This window comes from Oncorhynchus clarkii, chromosome 1 (genome assembly GCF_045791955.1).
Source record: "Oncorhynchus clarkii lewisi isolate Uvic-CL-2024 chromosome 1, UVic_Ocla_1.0, whole genome shotgun sequence".
Classification (NCBI taxonomy): Eukaryota; Metazoa; Chordata; class Actinopteri; order Salmoniformes; family Salmonidae; genus Oncorhynchus; species Oncorhynchus clarkii.
The window spans coordinates 13,537,357-13,564,159 of NC_092147.1; the positions used below are offsets into that span (position 1 = coordinate 13,537,357).

The following is a 26,803-nucleotide window of genomic DNA, read 5'->3' on the forward strand; positions in this document are numbered from 1 at the left end:
CCCGGTCGGAACAATTAAATGTTCCGTATGCGTTTCTCAGCGTGCTGAGAATCTGCTCCTCTCCTCTGTGTCTCCCTTTTTTTTCTCCCTTTCTCCCTCTCCCTCTCCATACCTTTTTCTCTTTTTTCACGGGAGAGGTCACTTTCTTATTGTCCTCGACTTTACCCATGCCTCAATTTGATTTGTTTTTTTGTAATTCTGTTCTCATTTTTTTCCCTCTTTTTGCTATGAAATTGCTTAACCTCTCCCTTCCCCTTTGATCTGTTGTGCTTCTGTGGTCCTTTTCTTTTCTCCACACCTCCTGTCCCCCTTCTTTCTGTCTCTCTCTCTCTCTGTCTCTCTGTGTCTCTGTCTCTCTCTCTCTGTGTCTCTGTCTCTCTCTGTCTCTCTGTGTCTCTGTCTCTCTCTCTCTCTCTCTCTCTCTCTCTCTCTGTGTCTCTGTCTCTCTCTCTCTGTGAGAGACAGAGACACGGAGGGAGGGAGGGAGACACAGAGGGAGGGAGGGGGACACAGAGGGAGGGAGGGGGACACAGAGGGAGGGAGGGGGACACAGAGGGAGGGAGGGGGACACACAGAGGGAGGGAGACAAACAGAGGGAGGGAGGGGGACACACAGAGGGAGGGAGGGAGACACACATAGGGAGGGAGGGAGAGACACAGAACTTAAATTCACACAGGACACCAGATAAGACAGGAGAAATACTCCAGATATAACAGACTGACCCTAGCCCCCCGACACATAAACTACTGCAGCATAAATACTGGAGGCTGAGACAGGAGGGGTCGGGAGACACTGTGGCCCCATCCGATGATACCCCAGGACAGGGCCAAACAGGCAGGACGCTTATTTTGTATATTTACAATATAAAAATAAATAAAAATGAGAATCAAAATTGTCAACGGGACAACAGTAACAACAATAACCAAGTGTCAAAATAACCATACATTCACCAATAACAATGTCTCTGTCTGTCTGTCTGTCTGTCTGTCTGTCTGTCTGTCTGTCTGTCTGTCTGTCTGTCTGTCTGTCTGTCTGTCTGTCTGTCTGTCTGTCTGTCTGTCTGTCTGTCTGTCTGTCTGTCTGTCTGTCTGTCTGTCTGTCTGTCTGTCTGTCTGTCTGTCTGTCTGTCTGTCTGTCTGTCTGTCTGTCTGTCTGTCTGTCTGTCTGTCTGTCTGTCTGTCTGTCTGTCTGTCTGTCTGTCTGTCTGTCTGTCTGTCTGTCTGTCTGTGTCTGTGTCTGTGTCTGTGTCTGTGTCTGTGTCTGTGTCTGTGTCTGTGTCTGTGTCTGTGTGTCTGTCTGTGTCTGTGTCTGTCTGTCTGTGTCTCTGTCTGTCTGTCTGTGTCTCTGTCTGTCTGTCTGTGTCTCTGTCTGTCTGTCTGTCTGTCTGTGTCTGTCTGTCTGTCTGTCTGTCTGTCTGTCTGTTTGTGTCTGTCTCTCTCTGTCTGTCTGTCTGTTTGTGTCTGTCTCTCTCTGTCTGTCTGTCTGTTTGTGTCTGTCTCTCTCTGTCTGTCTGTCTGTTTCTCTGTCTCTCTCTGTCTGTCTGTCTGTTTCTCTGTCTCTCTCTCTCTGTCTCTCTCTCTCTGTCTCTCTCTATCTGTCTCTCTCTCTCTGTCTCTCTCTATCTGTCTCTCTCTCTCTGTCTCTCTCTATCTGTCTCTCTCTCTGTGTGTCTCGCTCTCTCTCTCTCTGTCTCTGTGTTGTCTCGCGCTTCGTGTTGTCTCGCGCTTCGTGTTGTCTGCCTCGCTCTGTGTCTGCCTCGCTCTGTGTCTGCCTCGCTCTGTGTCTGCCTCGCTCTGTGTCTGCCTCGCTCTGTGTCTGCCTTGCTCTGTGTCTGCCTCGCTCTGTGTCTGCCTCTGACATCCTAGCGCCATCTAGAGCCCTTTGAAAAAATAGACTGAGGAAGGGAGAGCGGGATGAGGAGAGAGAGAAAGAAGCCTTCTGGTTATTTATAGAACTGGGAAGATATTTTTAGCTCAGTGTTGCCATGTGAACGGGCTGTCGGTGTTCCCATGCAGAGCTGACTTCAGCATCCTCTCCCCTTCTTCCCCTCTCTCACTTGCTGTCCCTCTCACTTGCTGTTCCTCTCACTTGCTGTCCCTCTCACTTGCTGTCCCTCTCGCTAGCCCTTTCCCTCTCTCTCTTTCTCTCTGTCACTCTTCTCCCTCTCCCTCTCTCTACAGGCTATCTATTTATTTATCTCATTTTCTCACTCTGCCATTCATTCATCCATTTGTCTGTCACTGTGCCCATGATGGAGCCCAACCTGTCTCTCTCTCTCTCTCTCTCTCTCCCCAACCACTTTTCTTCTCTCCATCTAGCTCTGTGTTTTAGATGGTTGTCACTCAGTACTATGGGTCCAGGTGCCTTTGTATCCTCAGGGGTGGGCGTGTTTCCATAGCGTTCCCTTGGGAACGTAGAGTCCTCATTATCATCAACGGACCGTTTGCTTTGAAATCATATGAAATCATCAATGGACAATACAGACACGATGAAATCTGACAATATGACTCATGAATGGATGTTTGAAGTTACATAGAATGTGATGGTACAAATATGTTGATTACACCGGCACCAGAAGTATCATTATGTCATTTGTTTTTAGTGTGTTTTTTTCTTAGCTCTCAACACAGCAGTTTCATAAGTTACGAGTCTTTTCATTTTGAAGATAATTTTTACTTTGCCAATCCATCACAATAAATAATAAAAATAATGGGCATTTCCTACATGGTTTATTGGCATTAGGTTTACAAGATAAAGCAGCCGATATGAAGACAGTTGATGAGATGAACGACTTTGATTCTTTCCACTGTATGCCATGTGTTTAGGTGATAGCTACAGACCTGTGATAATTGTCTTGTTCTTGTCCTCTCCTAGGGTCTGAACGTCATCTTCAACGTGGCTCTGGCCCTCCTCAAGGTGTGATAGACTTCCTTTACTTTTCTTCATGTACTGGGTGGGGGTCCAGACCATTCCTTTACTTTTCTTCATGTACTGGGTGGGGGTCCAGACCATTCCTTTACTTTTCTTCATGTACTGGGTGGGGGTCCAGACCATTCCTTTACTTTTCTTCATGTACTGGGTGGGGGTCCAGACCATTCCTTTACTTTTCTTCATGTACTGGGTGGGGGTCCAGACCATTCCTTTACTTTTCTTCATGTACTGGGTGGGGGTCCAGACCATTCCTTTACTTTTCTTCATGTACTGGGTGGGGGTCCAGACCATTCCTTTACTTTTCTTCATGTACTGGGTGGGGGTCCAGACCATTCCTTTACTTTTCTTCATGTACTGGGTGGGGGTCCAGACCATTCCTTTACTTTTCTTCATGTACTGGGTGGGGGTCCAGACCATTCCTTTGATTTTCAGTTACAGACATCCTGTTATGGTATTGGACGAGTCACACTCAACACAGAGGCCTAAGACTTCGACCTGCCCTTTTTGACTGCTATGACTCAGATTATATTGAGAGTCTTTTTGACCTCAACGGTCTAGAGGTAGAAGAAGTTGGCCTTAACCACAGGTCCAGAATCAGATGGCCCAACCCCGAAATCCCAAACTATTAGAAGAAAACATGAAAAAGGATGTCAATATTACAGACCACCATCCTCTCTCTTACTTATGAGCCATTTGACTGATTTCAAAAAGACATCTATTTTTAGTTACTGTGGGGGATTCTGCAGTGTTTAGTAAATATATGGGAAGAGCATCTCTGCTGTCAGAGAATGACGTTCTGTGTAGTACAGTATGGATGACTGGGTTGTAAGAAAGTGGAATAGTTTACTGTCTCCCTCTGCTGCCCATTTCTTTATTTTATTGAACCGTTATTTTAACAGGGAGTCTTGCTGAGACCAAGGTCTCTTTCACAGATGAGCTTTGCATATCAGTCAATCAATCAAATGTATTTATAAAGCTGTTCTTACATCAGCTGATATCTCAAAGTGCTGTACAGAAACCCAGCCTAAAACCCCAAACAGCAAGCAATGCAGGTGTAGAAGCACGGTGGCTAGGAAAAACTCCCTAGAAAGGCCAAAACCTAGGAAGAATCCTAGAGAATAACCAGGCTGAGGGGCGGCCAGTACTCTTCTGGCTGTGCCGGGTGGAGATTGTAACAGAACATGGCCAAGATGTTCATAGATGACACACACAGGGAGAGAGAGAGAGACTTAAATTCATCTTGTCCTATGGTAAAGAATATCTTGAAACGGAGGGTATCTTGTACTGCGGAAAAATAATACATTGAAACGAGGAGGGACCACCTGGAGTTGTCCAATAACAACCACTCTGAAGCCCTCTTTTTATACATATTGTCAATGTCATTACATTTTAATTTAAAACTCAAGTACAGCGGCTGTGCTATTATAGTGTACTTCAGGTCAAATGTCAAGTCTATCAGATACTGTGATTGCAGTGCTATTGTTGACAAATGAACAGGCTAATCAATTAGTCTTGTACCTCAAACTATTTGTTACCGTTCTGCGCTGAGACAAAATCCCATAACCCCCTGCCATTGGGAGTATTCATTTTGGACTAGGTTCAAAGAAATGTCAGTTAAATGTTGGTGATTAAGTGCTGAATTCTTTGCAGTTCAGATTGTAGGCTGTTACGCACGCCTCTATGAAGAGGGAACGCAACCCCCTGCTACAACTAAACTCTCTGTGAAGCGAAAGAGGTATGGACTGTAGGTGCGAGTAAGAATGACAACAGGCAGAATGTGGTACCGTTTTACAAGGACTTTATTCCTGTACACGGTAATATGGGGAAGAGGGGCTGGACGGAACCAAAGCAAAGAAAGTAAATCTCAAAGCTCCCCCTCTCCTATCTTACCTGCCTACCCACTACTTACCTAATTTAGCACCACCTGGTGCCCTAACCAAAATACAGGGAGTGGTCCACCCAGGTCTTACCTAGTGTGCCTAGACAGTGAATATACTACGGGTATATGTATGCCCGCGGGCCTCTTGCCTAAGCACTCCCAAGGTGCCTTCCCCTTCTCCCCTGGGAACAAATGAAACAGAATATTAAACAATTTTACAAACAAACTGAGAAACAGAGGACATCAAATAACCATCATCTCTAATGTTGATGAAGTTCGCCCCTCATCATGAGCTGTGAGCTCTGAGCAACAAACTCACAGAACATACCCACTCTCAGCAATGAACTCCCAGCCAAAATCAACCTCTAGCAAAAACTCTCTATCACAAACAATCGCTCAGCAATGACCTCAGCAAAATCTCTCTAGCAAAATCTCTCTCAGCAATCCCTACCTCCAAAATCTCTCTCAGTAATCCCTACCTCCAAAAATCTCTCTCTCCTGAACAGAACACTAGCTTTTATATAGCTTCAGAATGAATGTAATATTGGAGACAGCTGTGTCTTGACGAGGGGGCGGGGTCAGCTCTCCAATTAGCCTTGGAGTCGACCAATCAGCTGCTTGAGGGATTTCAGGAAGCCATTTCCTGAAATAAACACATGCAAGTACACAAACTACAACACAAACTGGGGAACGTAACATAGGCCAATGCATTATAACATTTTGACTTTAAACTGAACTTCCTAATCGGTGGAAGAAATTGTCATGCACTGTAAATGTGACTTTTCGCCTGCATTTTATTTTGAACAACGTTGAGTCACTGTGAAGGGAAATGGGTTACACTGATGATCACAGGGTCATCAGAAAGATGAGCGCGAACGAGTGTGTAGAAACCATGTGTGAGGTGAACCCAGGTGAACTAGCAGCTCCTGGGAGGGCTAAGGTGATGGCTTTTCTATTTGAACCCGTACTTAGTCTCTACACACGGTTTCCTCACCAATGATACCCATTACTGTCTATTGTTAGATTTTAAAAAGCCTCCAGCTACAACAGAATAGTACTTTCATGCTATTAAAGCATATATTGGTTGTGTTTTGTCCCGCTGATTGGTCAGGCATGACGGCATTATTCCCGAAGGCTTCCTCTCCTCCTTCCTCTCTCCCCTCCCTTCTATCCCTCTGTCTCTCTCCTCCTTCCTCTCCCCCTCCCTTCTATCCCTCTGTCTCTATCCTCCTTCCTCTTCCCCTCCCTTCTATCCCTCTGTCTCTATCCTCCTTCCTCTCCCCCTCCCTTCTATCCCTCTGTCTCTCTCCCCCTCCCTTCTATCCCTCTGTCTCTATCCTCCTTCCTCTCCCCCTCCCTTCTATCCCTCTGTCTCTCCCCCACCCTCCCTTCTCTCCCTCTGTCTCTCTCTCCCCCTCCCTTCTATCCCTCTGTCTCTCTCTCCCCCTCCCTTCTATCCCTCTGTCTCTCTCCCCCTCCCTTCTATCCCTCTGTCTCTCTCCCCCTCCCTTCTATCCCTCTGTCTCTCTCCCCCTCCCTTCTATCCCTCTCTCTCTTCCCCTCCCTTCTATCCCTCTGTCTCTCTCCCCCTCCCTTCTATCCCTCTGTCTCTCTCCCCCTCCCTTCTATCCCTCTGTCTCTCTCCCCCTCCCTTCTATCCCTCTGTCTCTCTCCCCCTCCCTTCTATCCCTCTGTCTCTCTCCCCATCCCTTCTAACCCTCTATCTCTCTCCCCTACCTTCTATCCCTCTGTCTCTCTCCTCCTTCCTCTCCCCCTCCCTTCTATCCCTCTATCTCTCTCCCCTTCCTTCCTCCACTCCCTTCTATCTCTCTGTCTCTCCCCCGCCCTCCCTTCTATCCCTCTGTCTCTCTCCTCCTTCCTCTCCCCCTCCCTTCTATCCCTCTATCTCTCTTCCCTTCCTTCTCCCCCTCCCTTCTATCTCTCTGTCTCACCCCCGCCCTCCCTTCTATCCCTCTGTCTCACCCCCGCCCTCCCTTCTATCCCTCTGTCTCTCCCCCGCCCTCCCTTCTATCCCTCTGTCTCTCTCCCCCTCCCTTCTATCCCTCTGTCTCTATCCTCCTTCCTCTCCCCCTCCCTTCTATCCCTCTGGCTCTATCCTCCTTCCTCTCCCCCTCCCTTCTATCCCTCTGTCTCTCTCCCCCTCCCTTCTATCCCTCTGTCTCTATCCTCCTTCCTCTCCCCCTCCCTTCTATCCCTCTGTCTCTCCCCTACCCTCCCTTCTCTCCCTCTGTCTCTCTCTCCCCCTCCCTTCTATCCCTCTGTCTCTCTCTCCCCCTCCCTTCTATCCCTCTGTCTCTCTCCGCCTCCCTCTCCCTCTGTGCACTTACCCGCCCTTGCCGGTCTACCATAGTCCTTTAGGAGTGCACGGCAGCAGCACTAACATCTATTAGCTGTTAGCAGTTAGCCATTAGCTGAGGTGTAGAAAAGGAGGAGGGGGGTCTTCCATTTTTTTCAGGGATGTCTACCGCGAGCGCATCAACCCTCAGACCCCTCTATCATACCCTTCCCCTCTCCTTCTCCTCTTGTCTTCTAGCACCTCTCTGCCTCAGCATCTCAATCACATGCTCTCTCGCTCGCTCTCTCTCCGCCCATCCCCAGCCCAGACCTCTGCATCAGAGAAGCTGTGTTAGCCAGTAGCATCGCAGACCCTTTAGCTGGGCGAGAGGGGAAGGGAGAGGGAGGAAAAGGAAGGTGGGAAAACCGGTGTGGTTCTCTCCACATGCCTCCACTAGCTGTTGCCAGACCAAACCCAAACCTGTTGCTCCCCCGTTTGGCCGAGGCTTTGGACCAGCAGAATCTGACACAGCAAAGGACCCTCCTGCAAAGGACCCTCCTGCAAAGACCTGGAAGGAAACCTTTACCTTGACTGGAAGGATTTCTACTCTGGATGTGTTTCCTTATGGAAGTCTGCTGGAGGTATTAGATTCAGGAGTCCTTTTTAAAGCCTTTGTGGATGTTTCTCCCTATTGAACTCTGCTTCTGAGGGCCTTGGCAATTTCAATGCTCCTTTATGGGAGTAAAGGATTTCCTGACAGAGACCGAGACACACACACTCAAGCTTGTGTGTCCTGCTAAGGCTCCCTGTCAGAGCCTTCCCTACTCTGCCTCTCCCTGATCTCTACCACCACTACATCTATTTCCTCTCTTGGACTCTGAGTCACCATCGTCCTTAAAGTCCATTCAGCTGTTAACACAACGCCAAGACGTCACTGTTTGGGATGGAAGCAGCTTCAGCCTAAGGCGGCGTGGCTAATAGACAGAATCACTTCAGTCTCTTCCTCCCCTCAGCTTCCGATGTGTGTTACATCAGAAAGGACCGCTTCGGACGTGAAGGGACTACATCATTTGGAAGGGAGGGATGTTTGTGGACAGATTTTCTGAAGCAAACTCAGTCTGCCCTGACCTATATGTCTATAGTGTTACCTCTAGGCTGGAGATAAAGACGATCATTGAAGTCTGTCTTTTGTCCTTGTTATTAAGCCTTGGTCTCAGTTGTGAAAAGAGAGATGCTTGCTCTTTGAAGACGGGAGGGGGATAAAAAGGTGAAGACTCATTACCTGTCATCTGCTTAAACCGTCTAGCCTCGTGCCTGTCTGTTGCTAGGCAATGGCATCCCCCCTGTTTTGGGATTTGTTGTTAAGAAAAGCAGATGAGTATCCTTGCACTGTATTTTCTGCCTCACCGTATCTACATTATGCCGACTGCGCTGGTCAGTTGGGATGAAGGGACTATAGTGTCGAGGTCGAGGGGCTATATCGGCTCTCTGACAACGGAGCTTACTGAATGAACCCAACCAACTCACTGATTCTCTGGTGCTCAACCCCACTGGATCCTCTCTACCTGTGGATCTATTCGTGGTGTATTTCTGCTGAGTTTGTATTATTGGGGGACGACAGGCTTGGCCAGTCTATCGAGAGAAGCTCTGATCCAATACCTCACTGTGTTGTGTGTGTCCCTACCTGATGCGGAACTATCGACCTATTCTTTCCCCCAAAAGGTCACTGCTGCAATTCGTAAGACCTAGCTTGAATTGCCAAACAGCATAAGAGAAAAATCTCTGCTGGACCCTGACCTGAAGTCTTGGTCGGATTGTCCGATATTGGACATAGCTGGGACTGCACGCTGGAGTCTCCCTGCACCCTGGCCACCCTGGTCCCAGAACTGGAGTCTCCCTGCACCCTGGCCACAGAACTGGAACCTCTCTGCACCCTTGCCACCCTGGTCCCAGAACTGGAGTCGCCCTGCACCCTGACCACAGAACTGGAGTCTCCCTGCACCCTGACCACAGAACTGGAGTCTCTCTGCACCCTGACCACAGAACTGGAGTCTCCGTGCACCCTGGCCACAGAACTGGAGTCTCCGTGCACCCTGGCCACAGAACTGGAGTCTCCGTGCACCCTGGCCACAGAACTGGAGTCTCCGTGCACCCTGGCCACCCTGGCCACAGAACTGGAGTCTCCCTGCACCCTGGCCACCCTGGTCCCAGAACTGGAGTCTCCCTGCACCCTGGCCACAGAACTGGAGTCTCCCTGCACCCTGGCCACAGAACTGGAGCCTCTCTGCACCCTGGCCACAGAACTGGAGCCTCTCTGCACCCTGGCCACAGAACTGGAGCCTCTCTGCACCCTGGCCACAGAACTGGAGCCTCTCTGCACCCTGGCCACAGAACTGGAGCCTCTCTGCACCCTGGCCACAGAACTGGAGTCTCCCTGCACCCTGGTCCCAGAACTGGAGCCTCTCTGCACCCTGGCCACAGAACTGGAGTCTCCCTGCACCCTGGCCACAGAACTGGAGCCTCTCTGCACCCTGGCCACAGAACCGGAGCCTCCCTGCACCCTGGTCCCAGAACTGGAGTCTCCCTGCACCCTGGTCCCAGAACTGGAGTCTCCCTGCACCCTGGTCCCAGAACTGGAGTCTCCCTGCACTCTGGTCCCAGAACTGGAGTCGCCCTGCACCCTGGTCCCAGAACTGGAGTCGCCCTGCACCCTGACCACCCTGGCCCCAGAGCTGGAACCTCTCTCCTCTCCATCTTTCTCTCCCTCCCATTCCCATTCCCCCTCCACCCAACCATCACCCCCAGTCACTGCCATGCCCACCCAGCTACCAGCGGCACTGCGGATGGGCAGCTGGGGGGCAGAGGAAGGGGGTTCAGCGGAGGAGAAAGCTGGGGAGACAGACTCTGTCTGTAAGGTGATGGGGCTCCTGGGGATGGGCCATCGCCTCTTCGTCCCCAAGCTACTTGCGGTGAGAGATGGACTGGATAGGGACTGGGGTTGGGGCAGGGACTGAGATGGCAACTGGGGCTAGGACAGGATAGGCCAGGGATGGGCAATCTTACCCTGCGAGGGCAACTGTTGTCCAACAACATACTTTTGTAATGTAGCTATATTGTTGAATTGTTCAATAGCTTGGGCTGTTAATTTAGTGTTTTGTGTGAATCATCATTATGTCAGTGTATGGTGCTGTTACGTTCAGCCCTGCTAACAAGGTCCTCAACCCGTTTTAACCACCCGTCTCACTTGAAATGACACTACCAGATATCTTGGATCAAAGTAGTATTACTCATGGTTAATGTAAAGGAAATTCCAGGTGAGCAGTCGTCAAATCAGTCAGAAATAAATCTGTTTTATTACAAGTTGCAACATGGAGACAATGTCACAACAGAAGCAGAGAAACTGTGTAACGGGCCACTTGGAGGAGGCCCTACTCTGTTAATCACACAGCACTGACGGTACTGTAAACACCTGCACGAGGCTTGTAAGAAGTCACAGAGACATTATCAGTGTTCCCCCGACTCAGTCTGGTGTCAAACTGTAAACATAACATTCAACACTGGTTAGATGCTGGCAGTCAAACCGGTCATAGGTAAAGCATCACTGCTTAGTCTCCAACAATGTGTTCACTAAACTAAAACTACTTTTATTAATGGTTAACTCCTGTTTCCCTTCCCTCAAGGTAAAGCATCTGTCTGAGTCTTCCCTCACATATGATCATGTTTATTACATAGAAATCCATATCAACAGTAAATAAAATACAGGAAAATAACTAATCAAATCATTTCCAATTACAGTTGAGTACTATGATCTTTCCAACTTTACTAAACAAAGATGGACGTTCTAGTGTCATGTTTTCTGTCTCTGTCGCATTCCAGTCTATTGGCTGAGCTTGGCGTCTTTCTCCTCAGACGTCCAAGGAGGACCTACTTCAGACTGACTTTGAGGGGGCTCTGAAGTTCTTCCGGGTCCAGCTGCCCAAACGCTACAGGGCTGCAGAGAACGCCCGCAGGCTCATGGAACAGGCCTGTAACATCAAGGTAGGAACCATTATTCTCTGTTTTCTGTTCCCTTTGTTTTACACACTACACTGACCACTGGTCCAAAAGGGAGCTTATGCTTCCGACTGGGCGAAGTCCAGTTTTATTTTCAGAGATGTGAAAGTGTCAGTCTAGTTGAATTGCCTACATCACTTCTAAGCCAGGTTTGCCATAGTCTACCTAACAGGTTATGAGGATATGTACCCTTACCACTCCAGTGCCGCTGCACATTGTAAATATGGTATTGGCACTGACCCTGTATTTAGCTTACTTGCTTTCTCTCGTTCGTCTTATCAGTAGTATTATAATACTTTTTAAAAAGTCAAGTATTTGTCATGTGTTTTTGTTCTACTTGACGTTGTTTTATAGTACTACTGATATTGTTGGGAAAGAGCAAGCAGGAAAGTCATTTCATTCTACTAGTGCACATGACAACTTTAAACTTGATATTTCCTTGTAAACATACAGTTGAAGTCGGAAGTTTACATACACTTTAGCCAAATACAATTAAACTCAGTTTTTCACAATTCCTGACATTTAATCCTAGTAAATATTCCCTGTCTTAGGTCAGTTAGGATCACCACTTTATTTTAAGAATGTGAAATGTCAGAATAATAGTCGAGAGATTGATTTAGTTCTGCTTTTATTTATTTCATCATATTCCCAGTGGGTCAGAAGTTTACATACACTCAATTAGTATTTGGTAGCATTGCCTTTAAATTGTTTAACCTGTTGCGACGAGTAATCCCGTATCCGGGAGCGTAATTATAGCCTCAAACTCATTAGCATAACGCAACGTTAACTATTCATGAAAATCGCAAATGAAATGAAATAAATATATTGGCTCACAAACTTAGTCTTTTGTTAACAACACTGTCATCTCAGATTTTCAAAAAATGCTTTTCAACCATAGCTACACAAGCTTTTGTGTAAGAGTATTGATAGCTAGCATAGCATTAAGCCTAGCATTCAGCAGGCAACATTTTCACAAAAACAAGAAAAGCATTCAAATAAAATCATTTACCTTTGAAGAACTTCGGATGTTTTCAATGAGGAGACTCAGTTAGATAGCAAATGTTCAGTTTTTCCAAAAATATTATTTGTGTAGGAGAAATCGCTCCGTTTTGTTTATCACGTTTGGCTAAGAAAAAAAACAGAAAATTCAGTCATTACAACGGCGAACTTTTTTCCAAATTAACTCCATAATATCGACAGAAACATGGCAAACGTTGTTTAGAATCAATCCTCAAGGTGTTTTTCACATATCTATTCGATGATAAATCACTCGTGGCAGTTTGGTTTCTCCTCTGTTCAAAATGGAAAAATGCACGCACCTGGAGATTATGCAATAGTTTCGACGGAGGACACCGAGCGGACACCTGGTAAATGTAGTCTCTTATGGTCAATTTTCCAATGATATGCCTACAAATACGTCACAATGCTGCAAACACCTTGGGGAAACGACAGAAAGTGTAGGCTCATTCCTTGCGCATTCACAGCCATATAAGGAGACATTGGAACACGCATTCAAAATCTGGCTCACTTCCTGTATGAAATTTCATCTTGGTTTCGCCTGTAGCATTAGTTCTGTGGCACTCACAGACAATATCTTTGCAGTTTTGGAAACGTCAGAGGGTTTTCTTTCCAAATCTGTCAATTATATGCATAGTCGAGCATCTTTTTGTGACAAAATATCTTGTTTAAAACGGGAACGTTTTTCATCCAAAAATGAAATACTGCCCCGAGAGGTTCAAGAGGTTAACTTGGGTCAAACTATTTAGGTAGCCTTCCACAAGCTTCCCACAATAATTCCTCTTGACAGAGCTGGTGTAACTGAGTCAGGTTTGTAGGCCTCCTTGCTCGTACATGCTTTTTCAGTTCTGCCCACAAATTTTCTATTGGATTGATGTCAGGGCTTTGTAATGACCACTCAATACCTTGACTTTGTTGTCCTTAAGCCATTTTGCCACAACTCTGGAAGTATGCTTGGGGTCATTGTCCATTTGGAAGACCCATTTGTGACCAAGCTTTAACTTCTTGACTGATGTCTTGCGATGTTGCTTCAATATATCCACATAATTTCCCTCCCTCATGATGCCATCTATTTTGTGAAGTGCACCAGTCCCTCTTGCAGCAAAGGACCCCCACAACATGATGTTGCCACCCCCATGCTTCACGGTTGGGATGGTGTTCTTCGGCCTGCCTGCAAGCCTCCCCCTTTTTCCTCCAAACATAATGATAGTAATTATGGCCAAACAGTTCTATTTTTGTTTCTTCAGACCAGAGGACGTTTCTCCAAAAAGTATGATCTTTGTCCCCACGTGCAGTTGCAAACCGTAGTCTGGCTTTTTTTAGTGTAGTGGCTTCTTCTTTGCTGAGCAGCATCTTGGGTTGCCATGGCGCCGACAGAGATGGCCGCCTCGCTTCGTGTTCCTAGGAAACTGCAGTTTTTTGTTTTTTTACGTGTTATTTCTTACATTAGTACCCCAGGTCATCTTAGGTTTCATTACATACAGTCGAGAAGAACTACTGAATATAAGATCAGCGTCAACTCACCATCAGTACAACCAAGAATATGATTTTCGCGAAGCGGATTCTGTGTTCTGCCTTTCAACCAGGACAACGGAATGGATCCCAGCCGGCGACCCAAAAAAACGACTCCGTAAAATAGGGAAATGAGGCGGTCTTCTGGTCAGACTCCGGAGACGGGCACATCGTGCACCACTCCCTAGCATTCTTCTCGCCAATGTCCAGTCTCTTGACAACAAGGTTGATGAAATCCGAGCAAGGGTAGCATTCCAGAGGGACATCAGAGACTGTAACGTTCTTTGCTTCACGGAAACATGGCTCACTGGAGAGACGCTATCGGAGGCGGTGCAGCCAGCGGGTTTCTCCACACATCGCGCTGACAGAAACAAACATCTTTCTGGTAAGAAGAGGGGCGGGGGCGTATGCCTTATGGCTAACGAGACGTGGTGTGATCACAGAAACATACAGGAACTCAAATCCTTCTGTTCACCTGATTTAGAATTCCTCACAATCAAATGTCGACCGCATTATCTACCAAGAGAAATCTCTTCGATTATAATCACAGCCGTATATATTCCCCCCCAAGCAGACACATCGATGGCTCTGAACGAACTTTATTTGACTCTTTGCAAACTGGAATCCATACATCCTGAGGCTGCATTCATTGTAGCTGGGGATTTTAACAAGGCTAGTCTGAAAACAAGACTCCCTAAATTGTATCAGCATATCGATTGCGCAACCAGGGCTGGAAAAACCTTGTATCATTGTTATTCTAACTTCCGCGACGCATATAAGGCCCTGCCCCGCCCTCCTTTCGGAAAAGCTGACCATGACTCCATTTTGCTGATCCCTGCCTACAGACAGAAACTAAAACAAGAAGCTCCCACGCTGAGGTCTGTCCAATGCTGGTCTGAACAAGCTGATTCCACACTCCAAGACTGCTTCCATCACGTGGACTGGGATATGTTTCGTATTGCGTCAGATAACAACATTGATGAATACGCTGATTCGGTGTGCGAGTTCATTAGAACGTGCGTTGAAGATGTCGTTCCCATAGCAACGATTAAAACATTCCCTGAGACCCTGGGTCTCGACCCCGCCCTGTGCAACTGGGTACTGGACTTCCTGACGGGCCACCCCCAGGTGGTGAGGGTAGGCAACAACATCTCCACCCCGCTGATCCTCAACACTGGGGCCCCACAAGGGTGCGTTCTGAGCCCTCTCCTGTACTCCCTGTTCACCCACGACTGCGTAGCCACGCACGCCTCCAACTCAATCATCAAGTTTGCGGACGACACAACAGTGGTAGGCTTGATTACCAACAACGACGAGACGGCCTACAGGGAGGAGGTGAGGGCCCTCGGATTGTGGTGTCAGGAAAATAACCTCACACTCAACGTCAACAAAACTAAGGAGATGATTGTGTACTTCAGGAAACAGCAGAGGGAACACCCCCCTATCCACATCGATGGAACAGTAGTGGAGAGGGTAGTAAGTTTTAAGTTCCTCGGCATACACATCACAGACAAACTGAATTGGTCCACTCACACAGACAGCATCGTGAAGAAGGCGCAGCAGCGCCTCTTCGACCTCAGGAGGCTGAAGAAATTCGGCTTGTCACCAAAAGCTCTCACAAACTTCTACAGATGCACAATCGAGAGCATCCTGGCGGGCTGTATCACCGCCTGGTACGGCAACTGCTCCGCCCACAACCGTAAGGCTCTCCAGAGGGTAGTGAGGTCTGCACAACGCATCACCGGGGGCAAACTACCTGCCCTCCAGGACACCTACACCACCCGATGTTACAGGAAGGCCATAAAGATCATCAAGGACAACAACCACCCGAGCCACTGCCTGTTCACCCCGCTATCATCCAGAAGGCGAGGTCAGTACAGGTGCATCAAAGCTGGGACTGAGAGACTGAAAAACAGCTTCTATCTCAAGGCCATCCGACTGTTAAACAGCCACCACTAACATTGAGTGGCTGCTGCCAACACACTGACTCAACTCCAGCCACTTTAATAATGGGAATTGATGGGAAATGATGTAAAATATATCACTAGCCACTTTAAACAATGCTACCTAATATAATGTTTACATACCCTACATTATTCATCTCATATGTATATGTATATACTATACTCTATATCATCTACTGCATCTTTATGTAATACATGTATCACTAGCCACTTTAACTATGCCACTTTGTTTACATACTCATCTCATATGTATATACTGCACTCAATACCATCTACTGTATCTTGCCTATGCTGCTCTGTACCATCACTCATCCATATATCTTTATGTACATATTCTTTATCCCCTTACACTGTGTATAAGACAGTAGTTTTGGAATTGTTAGTTAGATTACTTGTTGGTTATTACTGCATTGTCGGAACTAGAAGCACAAGCATTTCGCTACACTCGCATTAACATCTGCTAACCATGTGTATGTGACAAATAAAATTTGATTTGATTTGATTATTAGGCTATGTCGATATAGGACTCGTTTTACTGTGGCTATAGATACTTTTGTACCTGTTTCCTCCAGATCTTCACAAGGTCCTTTGCTGTTGTTCTGGGATTGATTTGCACTTTTCGCACCAAAATACTTTCATCTCTGGGAGACAGAACGCGTCTCCTTCCTGAGCAGTATGACGGCTGCGTGGTCCCATGGTGTTTATACTTGCGTACTATTGTTTGTACAGATGAACGTGGTACCTTCGGGCATTTGGAAATTGCTCCCAAGGATGAACTAGACTTGTGGTCTACACATTTTTTTCTTAGGTCTTGGCTGATTTCATTTAATTTTCCCATGATGTCAAGCAAAGAGGCACCGAGTTTGAAGGTAGGCCTTGAAATACATCCACAGGTACACCTCTAATTGACTCAAATGATGTCAACTAGCCTATCAGAAGCTTCTAGAGCCATTACTTCATTTTCAAAAAAAATTCAAGTTGTTTAAAGGCACAGTCAACTTAGTGTGTGTAAAGTTCTGACCCACTGGAATTGTGATACAATGAATTATAAGTGAAATACTCTGTCTGTAAACTATTGTTTATAAAATGACTTGTGTCATGCACAAAGTAGATGTCCTAACTGACTTGCCAAACTATAGTTTGTTAACAAGACATTTGTGGAGTGGTTAAAAAACTAGTTTTAATGACTCCAACCTAAGTATGTAAACTTCTGACTTCAACTGTATTTCCTTCTCTCAATATCTTCTATGTGGAATAGCACACCACATCCGCAGCCTGTCAGTGTGTGGTTAAAGATGTTCACTGTACCTCCTACCACCTCCCACAAGGAGAATATAATGAGCTGAGGTATTTGGGGAATGTGCTGAGGTCAGAAGAAGTGGCCTAAGCGCGCACGCGCGTGCACACACACACACACACACACATACACACACAGATGGCAGCGGAGCAGCTCCCGTCTCTGTGTATGTCGTGTGCTCGTATGTTTGTGTGTGTGTGGTGTGTGTGTGCTCGTCTGTTTGTGTGTGTGTGTGTGTGTGTGTGTGTGTGTGCTCGTATGTTTGTGTGTGTGTGCTCGTATGTTTGTGTGTGTGTGCTCGTATGTTTGTGTGTGTGTGCTCGTATGTTTGTGTGTGTGTGATCGTATTTGTCTGTGCTCATGTGTGTTTGTTTGTGTGCTCGTATGTTTGTCCACGCGTATGTTTGAGTGCGCTTGTATGTGTTTGTGTTTGTGTGTGCTTGTATGTTTGTGTGTGTGTGGGTGTGTGTGCATTCGTATGTTTGTGCGTGTGGGTGCTGGTATGTGTGTGTTTAGCGCTTGCTTTGCAACTGTGTCTCGGTGGCAAAGCAGGGAGCCCTTCTAGTTTTACAGGAAGGAAGAAGAGCGCGATGGAAGAGATAATTCTCTCCTTCCGCACCCATCCCTGCTCTCGGTATGCATCTCTCTCTCCCTCCACCTCTCCCCTGTGTATGTCTAATGACAGGATATCCTGAGTGTAGACACTCTGCGTACGTTATTATGTAATTATTGCCTCGTACAAGCTTGTCTTTAAAAGCTTCTGGAAGAAAATGATCTGCTAAATGTTTGAGTAATATTACTCCACCTTATCACGTACTGTCATGATGTAAAACAATTGTGCTCGTGCATGCGCACACACACACTGCACTTGCAGTACTGTGGTGTTATATGCCAGTGTGCGATCTTCTGAGTCATTTTTCGCGGAGAAATGTATTTGCTGTTTACACCGAAGTGTACACATCGTCAGATAGAGGAATAACTGAGAGAGGCAGGCTTTAGGACCATGAGAGAGAATGCTAGAGCGGGTAGGTGGGCCTTGCATTGACTTCAGTGGACAAGGTGAGCTGAACAGGTGCATTCATGGTCTGCCTGCCACACAGTGAGTCAGCAGCAATATGACAAGGAAATGGAGGAAAACTTCTAATCTGTCTTTTTCTACTAACAGCTGTACATTCTGGATCTACTCCAGTGTTTAGAGAGAGACACTTTATCTGGGAGAGAGAGAGAGACTCCGTGAGCATAGCCTTGCTATTGAGAAAGGCCGCCGTAGGCAGATCTGGCTCTCAAGATAAGACAGGCTATGTGCTCACTGCCCACAAAATGAGGTGGAAACTGAGCTCCACTTCCTAACCTCCTGTCCAATGTATGACCATATTAGAGACACATATTTCCCTCAGATTACACAGATCCACAAAGAATTTGAAAACAAACCTAATTTTGATAAACTCCCGTATCTACTGGGTGAAATACCAGTGTGACATCACAGCAGCAAGATTTGTGACCTGTTGCCACAAGAAAAGGGCAACCAGTGAAGAACACCATTGTAAATACAACCCATATTTGTTTATTTATTTTTCCCTTTTGTAATTTAACTATTTGCACATCATGCCATTTGACATGTCTAAATTATTTTGGAACTTCTGTGAGTCTGTTTACTGTTCCATTTTTATTGTTCACTTTTGTTTATTATCTAGTTGACATACATTTCCCATGCCAATAAAGCCCTTAAATTGAAATTGAGAGAGAGAATCACCTTTGGCTGGAGACAAACTCTGCAGTGCGACTGAAGAGACAGATGGAACCAGTCTGTACTCTGAGCCTGCATGGCTGTTTGTTTAGCTTTAACCACTCGGAGGAAATCAAATCGACTGGCGGTTAAAATAAGGTCTTGACGGTGATTGTGGTGGCCATCGAGTCTCTTGGGAGCTTAACGTGTAATAGCAACCTTCTGAATATCTGACCGACTGGCCTAGGAACTGCTGTGTAATACGAGGGACGTTCATGCTCTGGGGCATCCAAGCAACTGCCTTGACTCTGACCTAGTGTAGGGAGAAATTGTTAAACTGTTATCATCCACTCTCTCCCTTCCCCCTCCTCACTCAAGGGAGGACCATACAAGAAGCAGCGTCAGCACATCGACCCCCATTGACCTCCCAAAAGACACACACACACCAGAATGGCACAACCGTGTGTGTGTTACAGGACCCCACCACTCATATGAATTGCCTGATTGGGCAACAGCAGCAGCTCTCTCATCTTGGGATTTCAATTCTCTCTTCAATGTCCTCTGAAGTGACATTGTGCCTGAGGTGTTTTGACAGAGAAGAGCCTAGTCTCCAGAATTAGCCACTCTATTTTTGCATCTTGTCCTTTTTTAAACCCTTTTTTCACATCTTTTTGTGGAAGATGTGTGTGCATGTGTGTTCCCTTCTCTCAGGAGACAAATCTCACGGAGTCCGAGAGATACTCTCATCACAGAACTTGGTGTCGTTAGAAGGAATGAAGCACAGTGTCTACTGGCAACTACAACCATCATACCCTGTCAATGGAACTATACTTCCCCATGGACAAGTGCAGAATTGAATCAGTTGATGATATACCTCATATGTTCATGAGTGCCAAGGAAGGAAATATAAGCCAGCCTGCTCAATTTATATTGTCCTTACATTTTTTTTGTTGATGTCTGAAGCGGATCAACTTGACTCCTAAGCAGCTTAGTCGAGTACAAGAATTCACTGGCACCTGCTAGTTGGGGAGCGATGCTAAGCTTTCAGCGACTAACAACCCCTTCGGATTATGGGGAAATGATTTACATTTCACAGCACTTAAACACCCCAATAACAATGTTGAGGAGACTTTGAGACATTTCCAGGACAAAAATGAGATTTATCGACGCCTTGGAACATATAGGATTTAAATCCATTTAAAAATCAAATTGGGATGTCTACCGAAGGGGCATGATTTGATTGATTAATATGATTTCTTCTGCCTGCCTTTGACAGCCCTCTGGGAGACGTTTCATGCTCAGCAGTTTCACCATTTAGAATAAGTGGATACAGAGAGAGCAAGAGAGAGGGAGTGGTTGCTGTTTCTTAGACGCTACTCCCTTGAGAGAATGAAGAAGGGAAGAAGGAATAAAGGATGAGAATGTTGTGTACAGTGCCTTTCCCCACCAGGGACATCTCCTAAGAGAACTGGGCAGAGTCTCAGCAGGAACTACTGAAGCTAACGCTAAAGCTTACCAAGGTGGGGTCCTGATAAGTCAGGCTGCAGGCAGCGCTACAGACAGCTGTGTGGTTTAGTTTTTTTGTGTCACCTTGAATTCAAACATCATACGCGCTGTGTCTGCAGTCGTTTTTTTATTTTTGTTCACATTGTTTCGTTTTGAAACTTTTTTGGGGAGGACATGCAGTGTGTGACGTATGCAGACTGCGGGGGCAGTTAACACATCGAGTCATTGTGGTTTGTCTGACAGCTCCAACACTTCCTCACACATACTGAAACACACAGTTGGAAGTGTGTGCATGTGTGTTGGTGTGTGTAGCCATCTCCGAGTGTGTCTAAACCAAACTTCATCTTACTAAGACCGAAGGGAGTGGAAAATAATACCGGGAGTGCAACCCAAGAGGAGCTGGAAATACGCCACGGATTGGAGGACAAACAAATGGAGGAAAGGAAGAAAGGAGGAATACCAGCCTGGCAGTTCTGAGGAAGAGGGGGAACGAAAGACACACTATCCTCCTCACAACACGCTTGAGAACACCAAGCATCAGAGGGAGAGAGAAATACAACAGGTGTGTTGTTCTGCAGGGCTCCTCCCTCCCTCTCTCCATCACACCCTCCCTTAGGGGCGTGGCTTGTACCTTGAGTGACTGTGAAAGAGGCCAGTCACTCCTCAGGCTCTCTGATAGACCTGTTGACTCTTCTCTTCCTCTCCACTCCTCTCTTCCACCCCTTTACTCTTTTCCACTTCATCCACCTGTGGAATTGACTGCCCTGTGCCAAGATGATGGAAGAGATCTCTATCACGGTGGCGTACGATGCCCACGTCATCAATCAGATCTGTGAGGAGGATATCCTGGCTAGCCTGGTGGCCCTCTCCAAGCCTCCCAAACCTGTGGTAGGTCTGTCCCTCCTCAGTCCTGGCTACTTTGGCAACTCAACTCTGTTCATGCACTATTTTACTGCCTGAGAATGGCTAAAGGAAACACTGCTTTCTTTTTTTCAGTAGCGAGAACTATCCTTCCTGCTGTCTTGTAGATTGTAGCGTGTGCGTTGACACACATACATTAGTATTCACATTGTAGTTATAGTTCAGTGGTTGTCAGTGTGTTCTCATGGAAATCTTTTCCCCCTCTCCAGTCAGCTTAACCTCAGGATACTAATGAAATTACAACTGTCAGTTTGTTTATATTAAAGATGGATTACTCTTCACCCAGCATGCATGCTTGTGTGTATGTTTGAGGTTGGTCATCTAAGTCAAAACACGACCCAATTTTTCCTGAAATGGCTGTTTTGAATCCTTAGATAAGTGCAGTCATTTCAATATTCCAATTCTTTCAGCCAGGTAAGGCAGGCACCATTATGCCACAGAGCTAGCCAATATTCCCCCTGTGCACAGTCTGTCAGGTCTAGTCGAGAACACTGTGCTTGTCTCAGATTCACAACATGCATTTCCTATCAGCTGGGCTCAGTTCTATGGCTACTTCTCACATTAGGTCATCATCACACATTGAAATTCAAATCAAGAACCATTTTCAACACTCTGAATTGAGTTGCAATGGATTTGTTGAATTGCAATTGACCCCAACATTGACATACATGTTTTTTGTTATGTCTATATGAGCGATAATGTGTTCTTTCTTACACGTGGGCACTGTGCATACATACGCACGTGCCTTAACTGTGTATTATGTGAGGGTCTAGTATTGAACAGGAATGTATAACATTGTACTGTAATCTCTAACTGTTGTGTGCCTGTGGGTTATAGCCGGCTGTTGTACTAGAAAGGAGTGACTGTACATAGGTTATCACTGGAGAGCTGAGCCTCATGAACACTGGCATATTCTAACAGTGGCTCAAGGTTAGCTTATACTTAGGCTATATCCCAAATAGAACCCTATTCCTTATATAATGCTATACTTTTGTCCATTAGTACATTACTTAGGTCATAGGGTGCCATTTAGAACTCAAGACAGTCTGTTTTGGTTCTCATTGCTCTACATAGCCCCCAGCTGTCACTGCCTCCAATATTCACTGTACAGTTGAAGTCGGAAGTTTACATACACCTTAGCCAAATACATTTAAACTTAGTTTTTCACAATTTCTGACATTTAATCCTAGTAACGATTCCCTGTCTTAGGTCAGTTAGGATCACCACTTTATTTTAAGAATGTGAAATGTCAGAATAATAGTCGAGAGAGTGATTCATTTCAGCTTTTATTTCTTTCATCACATTCCCAGTGGGTCAGAAGTTTACATACACTATATTAGTATTTGGTAGCATTGCCTTTAAATTGTTTAACTTTGGTCAAACATTTCGGGTAGCCTTCCACAAGCTTCCCACAATAAGTTGGGTGAATGTTGGCCCATTCCTCCTGACAGAGCTGGTGTAACTGAGTCAGGTTTGTAGGCCTCCTTGCTCGTACACGCTTATCAGTTCTGCCCACAATTTTCTATAGGATTGAGGTCAGGGCTTTGTGATGGCCACTCCAATACCTTGACTTTGTTGTCCTTAGGCCATTTTGCCACAACCTTGGAAGTATGCTTGGGGTCATTGTCCATTTGGAAGACCCATTTGCGACCAAGCTTTAACTTCCTGACTGATGTCTTGAGATGATGCTTCAATATATCTACATAATTTCCATTCCTCATGATGCCATCTATTTTGTGAAGCGCACCAGTCCCTCCTGCAGCAAAGCACCCTCACAACATGAAGCACCCGTGCTTCACGATTGGGATGGTGTTCTTTGGCTTGCAAGCCTCCCCCTTTTTCCTCCAAACATAACAATGGTCATTATGGCCAAACAGTCCAACAGACAAATCTGGTTTGGCGGATGTCGGGAGAACACTACCTGCCCCAATGCATAGTGTCAACTGTAAAGTTTGGTGGCGGAGGAATAATGGGGCTGTTTTCATGGTTCGGGCTAGGCCCCTTAGTTCCGGTGAAGGGACATTTTTACGCTACAGCATACAATGACATTGTAGACGATTCGGTGCTTCCAACTTTGTGCTTGTCTCACACACAGTTTGGGGAAGGCCCTTTCCTGTTTCAGCATGACAATGCCCCTGAACACAAAGGAATGTCCATACAGAAATAGTTTGTTGAGATCGGTGCCCATGATTAATTAATGCCCATGATTTTGGAATGAGATGTTTGAGGAGCAGGTGTCCACATAATTTTAACTTTGGGAATATATCTTGTATGGCATATTTTAGATGTGGGATATATCAACGGCATATTTTAGCATAAGAAATATAATTTCATATGTTTAAGCATTGGAAATACATTTTGTATGGCTCATGGATAAATGGCTAGATAGGAAGCTACTTCAGAGATGGCGAAATTAGTGTGGATAATGTTGAAATGATCATTGGTTTTAGTGAGCGACATTAGAGGGCTATCATTAGCTGTGTTTTATGGGCCTGTTAATAGTCATAAAGGGGAATGCTGATGGCCTATATACAACTTCAATGGAAAAAGTGAGGGTGAAATAGTGTCATCTTCTGCCACTTTCAAGGCTGTCTGTGGTCAGATATGACTGAATGTGCGAGGGGAAGAATGAGTGTGTTGGGGGAAGAAGAGGACGGGGGCGAGTGGGCTGGAGGGGGAAACCTTGTGCCTTCTTTTCCAGAAGGTTCCATATTATGTTGTCATCTGAAATCAAAACTGTAGGGGTGTATGGAAGCTTTGTGTGGTTTTGTTTTTTGGCTCTTGCTCTTTCTCTGCAGGTCAATTTTGCAAGTCACTTCACACCTTCGAGAGACGGTTGGGCTACTCATCAGCTCTCGCTCTCTCTCTCGCGCTTTCTCTCTCGCTATCGCTCTCGCTCTCTCTTGCTTTCTCTCTCGCTCTCTCACACACACATGGACAAGCTTCTATGGCATATTCTTTTTCAGATGAAAGCTCTTTCATCAGCAGTATTTCTTTCTTTCTATTTCTCGACTTCACTCTTTCTCCTTTTCATATTGTTTTCAGATAATGGCTCCTAGGGCGGTGACAATACCATGGCAAAAATGAAAACATCAGGCAGACCAAACTCTTTGGTTCTTTAAAATCCTGCAGTATGTAACATTGTGTTCTGTAGCTTGAAAAATAAATATATGTGACTCTTGATGACAACATTATGGTGTTTGTTTCCAATATTCAGGGTGTTTTTCCCTAAATAAGTCAAATCTGCTTCCTTTTTTTGGTTTACTTGCCATGATACTAACGGGTGTTGCGATACTGGTATAATGCCGGCCCTAATGGCTCCCTTCGCTCTACCATTCTCCTCTCCTCCCAGAGCTTGTGTTGGTATCTTTCCAGGGCGTCACACACTTAAACACACACTTGTGTTCAGTCGTCAGGAACAGAAGGGCCGAGGGGGATGGAGGGTCCTTTCGTAAAGTTCCTGTTGTTCACTGGGTACAACCAAGGCCAGTGGAGCATAAACAATGCTGATAGGCTATCTTATCAACCACACACATCTATTAGCCCTTTACAAGTTACAAAATACAGCATGGAACAGGTTTGACTGCTTCTTGAACTGTTTATGGATTCCTGTCTGTAATAATATTTTACATCAGGACTGGTGAGTTCATGGTGTCCATATATGTTTTAAGACACTGGGCCTAGCATGCTATCAGGCTGAGAACAAACGACATGGGCAGATGGCTTGCTAACAATGGAGTATCTGTATTGTGGGTAATTGATAACCTAGGGGAGGTATATTTGCCACCCCGGTCCCACAGGGTAAGGGTCAGGTGTACATTATTCATGGCTAAGTAGGCTAGTGAAGAAAGAAGGTAATGTCCAGGCAACAGGCTGTTTAGTATCCTCATTATAAACCCAGTGTAATATGTCTTCATTATAAACCCAGTACAATATGTCTTCTTTATAAACCCAGTACAATATGTCTTCTTTATAAACCCAGTACAATATGTCTTCTTTATAAACCCAGTACAATATGTCCTCATTATAAACCCAGTGCAATATGTCTTCATTATAAACCCAGTACAATATGTCTTCTTTATAAACTCAGTACAATATGTCTTCTTTATAAACCCAGTACAATATGTCTTCTTTATAAACCCAGTACAATATGTCTTCTTTATAAACCCAGTACAATATGTCTTCTTTATAAACCCAGTACAATATGTCTTCATTATAAACCCAGTGCAATATGTCTTCTTTATAAACCCAGTACAATATGTCTTCTTTATAAACCCAGTACAATATGTCTTCTTTATAAACCCAGTACAATATGTCCTCATTATAAACCCAGTGCAATATGTCTTCTTTATAAACCCAGTGCAATATGTCTTCCTTATAAACCCAGTACAATATGTCTTCTTTATAAACCCAGTACTATATGTCTTCTTTATAAACCCAGTACAATATGTCTTCATTATAAACCCAGTGCAATATGTCTTCTTTATAAACCCAGTGCAATATGTCTTCTTTATAAACCCAGTACAATATGTCTTCTTTATAAACCCAGTACAATATGTCTTCTTTATAAACCCAGTACAATATGTCTTCATTATAAACCCAGTGCAATATGTCTTCTTTATAAACCCAGTGCAATATGTCTTCTTTATAAACCCAGTGCAATACGGCTTCTTTATAAACCCAGTACAATATGTCCTCATTATAAACCCAGTGCAATATGTCCTCATTATAAACCCAGTGCAATATGTCCTCATTATAAACCCAGTGCAATATGTCCTCATAATAAACCCAGTACAATATGTCCTCATTATAAACCCAGTGCAATATGTCTTCTTTATAAACCCAGTGCAATATGTCTTCTTTATAAACCCAGTGCAATATATCTTCTTTATAAACCCAGTGCAATATGTCTTCTTTATAAACCCAGTACAATATGTCTTCTTTATAAACCCAGTACAATATGTCTTCATTATAAACCCAGTACAATATGTCTTCTTTATAAACCCAGTGCAATATTTCTTCTTTATAAACCCAGTACAATATGTCTTCATTATAAACCCAGTGCAATATTTCTTCTTTATAAACCCAGTACAATATGTCTTCTTTATAAACCCAGTGCAATATGTCTTCTTTATAAACCCAGTACAATATGTCTTCTTTATAAACCCAGTACAATATGTCTTCATTATAAACCCAGTACAATATGTCTTCTTTATAAACCCAGTACAATATGTCTTCTTTATAAACCCAGTACAATATGTCTTCTTTATAAACCCAGTGCAATATGTCTTCTTTATAAACCCAGTACAATATGTCTTCTTTATAAACCCAGTACAATATGTCTTCTTTATAAACCCAGTACAATATGTCTTCTTTATAAACCCAGTGCAATATGTCTTCTTTATAAACCCAGTACAATATGTCTTCTTTTTATAAACCTACAGTAAGTAGTACAATATGCATATTTTTACTCCATTCCATGCAGGAAATATACAACATTGGCCTCATGACACAAGGCAATAACAGAGCAACTTGTCACAAACCAGTGTTTTCATCCCAACCACCACCTATTGTGTGACTGTACCCTTGAGAGCCTCTTGACGACTCCAGTCACTGTATAACTATGGCACACAGGAAAACCCACCCATACTCTCTCTTTCTGTCTCTCTCATCTCTCTCTATCTCCTCTTTCTCAGGCTCT

The 26,803-nt window shown here is 45.1% G+C and overlaps 1 protein-coding gene across 2 annotated transcripts in view; it reads left to right on the forward strand.

Moving 5' to 3' along the window:
- Positions 1–26,803, forward strand: part of LOC139424462 (rab GTPase-activating protein 1-like) — a 153,976-nt gene that overhangs the window by 99,709 nt on the left and 27,464 nt on the right. For both annotated transcript variants that reach the window (XM_071176371.1, XM_071176456.1), the window contains 2 exons: positions 2,875–2,916; positions 11,016–11,144. In XM_071176371.1, the coding sequence (XP_071032472.1) occupies positions 2,875–2,916; positions 11,016–11,144 (171 nt within the window). The remainder of the gene's footprint in view (positions 1–2,874; positions 2,917–11,015; positions 11,145–26,803) is intronic.